This window comes from Aspergillus ibericus (assembly GCF_003184845.1).
Source record: "Aspergillus ibericus CBS 121593 unplaced genomic scaffold BO80scaffold_1, whole genome shotgun sequence".
In the NCBI taxonomy this organism is placed as follows: Eukaryota; Fungi; Ascomycota; class Eurotiomycetes; order Eurotiales; family Aspergillaceae; genus Aspergillus; species Aspergillus ibericus.
The window spans coordinates 1,080,536-1,089,386 of record NW_020292099.1 but is presented as its reverse complement, the minus strand read 5'-3'; the positions used below and the strand labels follow the sequence as shown (position 1 = coordinate 1,089,386).

Below are 8,851 nucleotides of genomic sequence, written 5' to 3'. Positions count from 1 at the left end.
TGTAAAATAACATATCTAGCCATGCAAATAAGGAGACTATTTAAGAATTTCAAGAACATGAAGTTTTTCTAATTATTTAGCCTACTTTTTTACCAGATCTCAATCTAATTGAGGCTGTATGGAACTAGATGAAAGATTGGATAGAGTATTTTTTCTCCAATAATGAATAGCTATTATATAATTAACTACGTGAGGTTGTACGGGCTTCTTGGGATGTCTTACTAGAGATATTTTTAGATAAATTAATTAATAGTATAACGGTAAGATGTGAAGTAGTGATTAATACTATAGGTGGCTATACAAAGTATTAATAATTATATATAGTTATGGCAGAATTTAAAGGATTTAAATCCCTGCACCTCTCCACCGTACTAATAAAATCACCAGGGTCAACCGGAGTAAGTACAGTAGTTGGTGCTAGTGACCTAATTGTGATGGAGTCCGGTGGAGGTTGTGGCTACTGGCTAGGCCGCAGCCATTGAACCAACGTCCGTACGGGCGGTTCCTGGCCGTCTCTCCCCGACTCCCTGACCCCTCTTTCACAACCTCCCCTCCTATTTTTATTAGTAGTATTATTATTATTGTATCACCTATACTCCGTATTCCGTATCTACTTCCCTTCCGTATCATGACCACCTAATTAGCCCCAGGGAATAGTCTGACGGTTAGCGACTAGCCTCCACCTAACAGAACCCCATGAATATATTACCCTCTCTCCTGCTGGATCAAATGCGAAGCCCTTGCGCCCCTGCTTGCTGAGTCCCCTCGTGTGTTCCGTATACAGAGTAGGTAGTCTGACTCTGCGCCCCTCCCCAGGAGCCTAGGAGGACTAGTTACTAGTCGACCACCACTACTCGGCAGTCTCCACGCCGGCTCTTCTTTTCCTCCAAAGGTTCCGATGAACCGCTGAGGCCAGTGAGCCAAAAACACTATTTCCTGGCGCCGGTCCGAGACAAGTGGCATTTAATTTTCTTTTCCAAATTCAACAGGGGTAAGGTGGGAACAAAATTAACAAGGAAAAAGCAATATTGTCCAATAAACGGAGAATCGCCCCGACAATGAATAGACCACCTCAAGGTCATGGTCAGCCACGGCTGGGTGCTACCTGGTATCCAGGGGGCCAGGACGATTTCTACATGCCAGAAGTCATATCCCCCTCTCCTCAAAGGTGCGACCATCCCCCGCCCTCCTCCTTCCGGATCTCAGCGGTCAAAGAAAATCATTTTCCCCTCCGAAAATAGCTCGCCTGCCCGTCTACCCAGGTTGATGTGTTGCTAATCCATAATTTTCCATTCTACTAGGGTCATGCCAGAAGTCCCGGAGAACATGCAGGACAATATCGCTCACCTCGAGCACGAGGCCCGAAACCCCCACCACAATCAGTATGACCGTTCGCGTTTCCCCGAGCGAACTTCTTCCTCTGTCTCGCATGGACAATCTTCCCCAACCGCCTACGAGTCCGCTCATTACGAGCAATCCGTCGCCCACGACACGATGGACGCCCCGAACTTTTCGCCGTTTCCTGTCCTGCGCAATCCCCCGCCTAACGTTCCCCCTACCGATGAGCAGCGGGAAGTTAACCTGGAGAGGGCCCGAATGGCCGTGTTGTCATCGAACGATCCCGATATGCAATTAGCTTGGGCTCAGGATGCCCTCGCCTACGTTGAGGTTGCTATGCAAAACGAAACTCGTCTATCTTTGATCCAGCCCCCGCGCCCTCAGACACCTCAAGTGGAGCGGCAGTTGAAACTCGACGCGATGAACATCGTAAACTTCCTAGCCGAGCAATACCACCCCAAGGCCGAGTTCATCAAGGGAATGTGGCTGGAATTTGGCAAATTCGGGTACCGCGTGGACAAGAAAGAGGCTTTTCGGGCCTATTCGAGAGCTGCGGAGAAAGGATACGCTCGAGCTGAGTATCGCATTGGTATGCAGTTCGAGAGCTCGGGTGAGCCGGAGAAGGCTATCAAGCACTACGAGAAGGGTGTTGCCCTTGCCGACTCGGCGTCTTTCTATGTACGACCCTCACCCCTCTGGTCATATTCTGCTTGTGCTAATATTTTGTTTATTAGCGCCTGGGAATGATGATTCTTCTTGGACAGCATGGACAGCGCCAAGACTACCAAATGGGACTTAACTATATCAGCCTTGCTGCGCAATCATGCGATGAAAATGCACCTCAGGGAGCTTACGTGCGTGGAACCGCTTGTTTCCCCCTCTTGTGTACAGCCCTCTGACATATCATACAGGTTTACGGTATGCTCCTGGCTCGAGAGCTACCGCAAGTGAATGTCCCCGAGAACTATTTACCGCTGGACTTGAACGCATCTCGCGTGAATATCGAGAAAGCCGCCTACCATGGGTTCGCCAAGGCTCAAGTCAAGATGGGTGCCGCATATGAACTCTGCCAACTTGGCTGTGACTTCAACCCCGCATTGTCCTTGCATTATAATGCGTTAGCTGCACGCCAAGGTGAACCGGAAGCAGAGATGGCTATCAGTAAATGGTTTCTCTGCGGTCATGAGGGCGTCTTTGAAAAGAACGACGAACTGGCGTTCATTTACGCTCAGCGTGCGGCTCAAAGTGGGTTCCCAACGGCCGAATTCGCCTTGGGATACTTCTACGAAGTCGGTATCTTCGTTCCGGTGGATATCAAAGAAGCCAGGAGCTGGTATGCCAAGGCTGCAGCGAACGGAAACAAAGACGCGACCGGTCGGATTGATAGCATCTCCCGCTCCAAGACCCTATCTAGGAAGGATCACGAACAAGTTGCGATTGCCCGGATCAAGTCACGCTATGGATCTCACCAACGAGGGAGCGCGATGAAGCCCACTCCGGAGAATCTCGAAATGCCTGACCCGTCCAGGATGACTCTGTCAGACAACCCAAATCCCGCGGCTCCTTACCCTGACAGACCGGCATCTCGTGCTCGACCTGTGTATCCGCCAGGATACTCTATGCCCGCGGATCCTCGGCCAAGCTCGGCATTTGGAATTAACCCCAACATTCGTTCGAACGCGCCCAATTACAACCGCGCTGCATCGTATGGGCCCAGTGCAATGGGTTACCGCTCACCAGCTCCAAGCACGCCGTCCACCACCAGCCCGTCAAGCCCGGCGTCCGCCGCACCTAAACTCGATATTGGCTACTCAGCACCACTTGAGAATCCTCATCCCGATGCTCGGAGACGTCCCCAACGACTGGACAATATGCCTCCAGACAGGCGACCTGTGCGAGGTCCCGTTTCCCCCCCCTCACAAGGGGGTCCGACGGGTTCCCCGCGGCCGCCGGCCTCGCCTTCCACGTCCTTTCCTCCACGCACTGAATCTATGCCGCCACCAAGTGCTTCATCCACTCCCAGGCCCCCGTCATCAGCTTCCACACCTAAACCCCCTCCCTCCGCTACGACGTCCAAGGTTCCCCCTGCGGCGCCAAGCACAGCCAGCCAAAAGCCTGCAGCGCCTGCCTCGAAAACGCATGGTAACCTACCGGGCAAGGGCCCCAAGACGTTTGAGGAAATGGGGGTTCCGACTGTCCAAAAGGACAGCGACTGCGTATGTTTACCTTTGTCCCTGCTGCTATCCTAAAGGCATGTTTGCAAGACTAACCTTTGCGCAGATTGTCATGTGATACCCTAAGAGATCTCTTACTATGGTCGTTATTCATCTGTGCCATATTTGAAAAGTGTGAAGGGGCTAAATATCTTTTTACCCTTGCGTACGTGAAATAATGTGGATGGTTTCTGAGTGTTGGGAGCTAAATGAGAAGATGTCGTCGGCGCTCTGGGCCGGGGAATGTCGCCCATCATCTTACAGATAGCGTTTCCCGATATGTCCGAACCGTCTAAAGGCTTCATGAGTTTCACTATCATCCCAGTTCCCGGCCTGCGTTTTGACGTGATGTTTCATTTTAGTAATATGTTCTACGTGCAACGGCGTAGAACGAAGTATCTGGCGGCATGACCAAGACCTTCAGGTCTTTCATTTCTCTTCGTTCTGTTTTACCCCAGCGTTCAGCTCCCGCGCGCAGCTTGGAGTTCTTTTTGTCCTTTCGGTATCGAATTCATCGCTGTTCTGTCACGCGTTTCTCGTCTCCCCACGTGATACATCACCCCCCCGGACAGGGAATCTAATTTCACCTTCTAAACTACAACTGATTCGTTTCCTTCCCGGTCCGCGTCGTGCTGTAGAATTTCACGAGCCTATCTTATCATGGCCCAGAGAAAGGGGAAGAACGATAAGCATTCAGGCGGAGATGGTGAGCGAACAAGCAACTCCTGGAGTAATAAGAGCTATATGAAACTAAACCCGGGGAGCTGCTCATGACGGTCCTGCGCTGATTCTTGAATATCTCCGTGAGTGTCTCTCACTGGGTATTCTGCGTTACGGGTTTTATCTTCACACTGCAACTGCTGACTCCTTGCTGTGCAGGGAAACAAAAGTACGCTGTCCCTTCTGTCTGAGCCGACCGGTTGACCCGATTTCTTCTCTTGGGGGAGACAGGTAACACGGGCTTGAACTAATCTTCTGCTGTGACAATGACATAGTCGCCCATATTCGGTTGGCCGCTAAGTGAACCTTGAATAGTGGTGAAATGGCATGGCTGATCTCGCGCAGGCTACTGAGATCTCGGCCAATCTACAAAATAGAATTACGAAAGGTAGAATCATTGCCGGAATGGTATCATTGCAATACTTTTGTGCTGAAGCTGCACATCCCACAGCACATGCTGCTAAAGCTTTACGAGAACTGCACCAAAACAAGCAAATCGAAGGTCGAGCAGCCGGTGAGCAAGCCGCCCACTATGCAGGGAGAAGAAGCAAATGGAAAGAGGGTTGATTGCTGTGCATTAGGAAAACAAGCAGTTTACCATGCTCTGCAAGAAACCTGCAATGAAGCCACGCCAGAGATCATTGCAGCTTTGGATGAGAAGGCTGAGAGGCTACAGGAGCAAGCGACCAATCTCCAAGCCACAGAGAAAAAGACGCGAGCGGAGCTAGCAGCTGTAAACGCAAGACCCTTGCTCTTCGAGCTTCGACGTGATATTAGTCAACTTCAGCAAGAGCAGGAGGCACTCCAGGCACGCTTGCTCGAGGCGCGAGGGAGCGACTCGGAAAGCGTACCTATCCAGCTTAAATTGAAAGCCGAAAAGGACTGGAAACACTGGCATAATCATGCCAGCATCCGCGGTCGGATTTGTCGCGATTTATGGCGGAAGTGCTCGGAGGTGGTGCCTGAGAATATGACTGGGGAAGAACTTTGGGTAAGAGACGTGCCAGCTTCAGGCTATATCTTGATCTATTCTGATGCCAAAACGAAGGAGTCTTTGGGATTGGAGGGCCCATTTCTTAATTGACTGACAATGTGCTCGGCGTGGTGAAACGAGGCCTCTTACTCCCCTTTAGGGCCAGCAGCACTACTCGGTGCCGGATACACGAGCCCTGAAATCACAGGTACCACCGATATAAACTTACTCTTGATACAATTAGGGCAGTGCGGTTAAGATGAGGACGCTGTGCCACCAGTTACACGTTACAACATACAACATGGCAGTGTGGGGACCAGATAGCGAGTAGATAGACGATCGGCGGCCGCTCCGCCCTGGCTGGACCAAGAGCGTGTGATTCGACGGAGGTCAGAGGAGAGCTATTGTGTATCTATGTAGCAGCCTAGGCCGGGGGCTGCTGAGCAAAGAGCTACGGCCGCAAGATGGAACGATCAGATGAACAATCCGACCGGTGCCATCCGAGCAATTAATTGGATGATTCTCGCGGTCCAACAAGGACGACTGAAGCATGGGGCTGTCAACTGAGGGGATGGGGGACGCATGCGACGGAGTCAGGAGTGGTGGCCGGCTCGATATGACGCCACCCAGGGGGGTTTCGACGCCGTTCATCGTCTTCATCTGGGACTGTCATGCGCCGGGCCCTGCGACCCGGGCAAAGAGGAGAGGAGTGACTAATGGTTCCCAAGGGACCACCGCATCCCTAGTCTAGTAAGAGTGCTCAGTTCTATTTGTTCAGACAGTCAGGTACGGATCCAATGTGGCCCGTAGTGTGCATTGTAGGATGTAGATACATAGTAGATAGATGGAAGGGATTGCACGAGAAATGCCATGGAGGGTCAAAAGGGGGAGACCTCGAATTGGAAAAAGGGAAGTGGGGAGAGGCCGTTAAGATTAAGAGTCAAGAGTCAAGCCAAGATACGAGACGGGAGTCGACACACTCTCTTTTTCCCTCTTCCGCCCTCTTCCTCTGCTCTGCCTTTCGCCCTTCCCTGTCTTTCTCTTCCCCCTCGTCGACGTCTTCCGTCTGGTGTCTCTCCCCCTCGAAAGCCCTCGGACTGAATGTGCAGAGCCGCTGAGTGATTGCGGGATTCTGCCTGACAAATTCCAGACACGCCAACGGTAGGTAAGCATGCAATCCATCCCAAGAGAGCGCGTGAGAGAGATATGGAGAACAAACGAGATGGAGTGACTGACTCGAACTCGGACGCAGCCTGCTCCAGGGATCCTCCATTGTGACCGGCGTTGCTATTTATCTCTCTTCTCCTGCTCAGGGATCGATCGAGGCAACCCATTCACCGCTTTCTCTCTCACCCTCTTTCTTTCCTCTCTCTTCGGTGCTTCCCCCCACCAACACCCGTGGAAATCTCGCCCCCCTCCCCTCCTCTGCCGTCCCGATAAACCCCTCCGGATTTTGTGTGCTCCTCGCCGCCGCCGCCGCCGCCGCCCGCCCGCCCGCCCGCCAGCCAGTCGCCGCTACCGCTACCGCTACCGCGACCGCTGCTACTGCTCTCTTCCTTTGCTCTGGCCATGCAGCTATCGGCTTCTCGCAACCCTCCGCCTCCCCAACCCCTGCCACCCTCTTCTCCCTCCTCGTCGGCCTCTTCCCACGCTGCTCGTGTCCCGACCCGTGCCCCGGGTGACATGAAAAGCCGCGCTCCTCTCCCGGTTCCCTCCGGCCCCCAGTCACTCCAGAACGGCCATTCCCGCAACCTCTCGGGCCTCGACATGGCTGCTCGCAGCCCTCCTAACCAGAGCAGTGAGTCGTTCATGTCCCGCTCTCTCTCTTCCTGCCTCAGGCTGCCATGCAAGGGCGTCTGTTCTTTGCACCACAACTCTCGCGGGCTCTTCTCTCTGGCCGGTGGCAGCCCAATGCTGACTCGGACGTCACTGTCGCGCAGACACCAAGCATGTGCCGTGCAAATTCTTCCGTCAAGGAGCTTGCCAGGCCGGGCCTGCATGCCCCTTCCTACACTCTACGGATGCTGCAATCGACTACGCCCCCTGCAAATACTTCACAAAGGTAGGAAGCTGGTGGCAAGGTGACCGTGGTTCCTCGTGCCGAGAATACTCCATCGACCCCCGTGGCACCACCCGAGGCTGACCACACATGGGACAATTCTAGGGTAACTGCAAGTTCGGGGCGAAATGTGCACTGGCGCATATCCTTCCGGATGGCCGTCGGGTAAATCGTCCCAACCCGGGTATGGCAATGGGCGGAAGTCATCTCAATTTGGGCGGGCGTGTCAATCCACAAGCCTATGTCAACCAGGACTCCGCCCTGACGAACTCGGTACTTTCCCAACAACGGATGAACGGTCACGATCCGCGCTATTCCTCCCAGGTCCCAGCGCAGGACGAATACGTTGCGTTACATGCGCAACAGCAGCAACAACAGCCTTACGATGCCATCCCCACGATTGACACAGGCTTGGTTTCGGATGCCGGCTCTAAGTACGGATCACCTGTGGATGATCTGCGTTTCCCGATGTCCCCGAACCATCGTCACCTAACTGCACTTGATGCTCCACTCCCTGCATCCTTCGACAGCCAAGGGATTTCGCACGCCGCTCGTTACGGCCCCGTTGCGGCCTCCGTGCCCTCGAAATTTGGACTGGAGCTGTCTCCGCCAGCACAGCGTATGGGTGCGCCGTCAGATGCGCTCCGGAATCTCCGCGACACGGCCTACGGCCCTGACATGAGAAAACCATCCTCTTCTTTCATCGGCTCATCGCCCCCTGGTCTTCTTGAAGATAGTATTGGACCGCGGTTCCTACATTCCCAGCGGCCCATAAAACCACGTGTGCTCTCTGCTAGCGTACCCCGGCCCACAGCTTTGGATGATTGGGATGATAGCAACTTCCCGATGGAGGAAGATTATTTGCCGATGAACTTGCACGATGATGTCCTTACGCCTCAGGAGCGACTCCGGCGTCTGTCGCGCACCGATCACGAACTCAGCTCAAGCCATCGCGACCTCAGCGGCTTGGGTATGAGTGGCACCAGTCTTTCGAAAGTTGGCTCCCCCCTCGCGTCCAGCCCGTCTCGGTTTGGTGCTTTGTTTGCAAAGCAGCGACAGAAAAGGGAGGAAGATGCTCACGGCACCTCCCTTACCCACATCGGTTCGCCCCTTCGTGAGTCCTCTCTAAATCTGGGTACCAGCCCCAGCTTGGGCCCAATCGGTAGCCGGCAGATTTCCGGTGATGTCTCGCCGTTTATTTCGAGTCCTTCTCGCCAACCTTCGATGTCTATGATATCCCAGCAACTTAGTGGCATCTCGCTTCATCCTGGCTTGGTTCGTCATTCGTCATCCGTGGGCGCCAGCAGCCGCCTTGACCGCACTGTTTCTTCGCCGGTCAGTACAAGCAAGATTGATGAGGAGCAAGGCGACCTGGTCTTCTCAATGGAGGAGGAGGAAAACAATAAGCGAAACAGTACCTCATGGAGTCCACACAAATCTGACTCGAATGACGGCGGGGCTTCAACGCCGACCAGCAATTCAGGTTTCCAGCCATAACCTCAATTTCCCAAAGTAAAGATTCGGGCGGGGTCCCTGCCATTGCTAATC

At 53.5% G+C, this 8,851-nt stretch overlaps 4 protein-coding genes across 4 annotated transcripts; 3 read left to right on the top strand and 1 right to left on the bottom strand.

Moving 5' to 3' along the window:
- Positions 1-1,058: 1,058 nt before the first annotated feature.
- On the top strand, positions 1,059-3,630 carry BO80DRAFT_430674 (putative chitin synthase activator (Chs3); the record flags this gene model as incomplete). The annotated part of the gene is made up of 5 exons (XM_025720710.1): positions 1,059-1,168; positions 1,302-2,016; positions 2,073-2,192; positions 2,250-3,554; positions 3,619-3,630. 5 exons carry the CDS (start codon positions 1,059-1,061, stop codon positions 3,628-3,630), a joined length of 2,262 nt encoding a protein of 753 aa, XP_025580651.1.
- Positions 3,631-4,041: 411 nt separating this feature from the next.
- BO80DRAFT_8704 (putative TBP interacting domain protein) lies at positions 4,042-5,495 on the top strand. Its single transcript, XM_025724872.1, has 8 exons — positions 4,042-4,257; positions 4,316-4,354; positions 4,431-4,440; positions 4,547-4,559; positions 4,617-4,659; positions 4,723-4,785; positions 4,853-5,262; positions 5,320-5,495. The coding sequence occupies exons 1-8, from the start codon at positions 4,212-4,214 to the stop codon at positions 5,353-5,355; spliced, it is 660 nt and encodes a 219-aa protein (XP_025580650.1). The 5' UTR covers positions 4,042-4,211; the 3' UTR covers positions 5,356-5,495.
- Positions 5,496-6,048: 553 nt separating this feature from the next.
- BO80DRAFT_8546 (uncharacterized protein) lies at positions 6,049-6,719 on the bottom strand. Its single transcript, XM_025724854.1, has one exon. The coding sequence runs from the start codon at positions 6,576-6,578 to the stop codon at positions 6,192-6,194; it is 387 nt and encodes a 128-aa protein (XP_025580649.1). The 5' UTR covers positions 6,579-6,719; the 3' UTR covers positions 6,049-6,191.
- Positions 6,720-6,927: 208 nt separating this feature from the next.
- Positions 6,928-8,800, top strand: BO80DRAFT_343724 (putative spindle poison sensitivity protein Scp3; the record flags this gene model as incomplete). Its single annotated transcript, XM_025715243.1, has 3 exons — positions 6,928-7,042; positions 7,185-7,306; positions 7,409-8,800. The coding sequence occupies 3 exons, from the start codon at positions 6,928-6,930 to the stop codon at positions 8,798-8,800; spliced, it is 1,629 nt and encodes a 542-aa protein (XP_025580648.1).
- Positions 8,801-8,851: the final 51 nt, after the last annotated feature.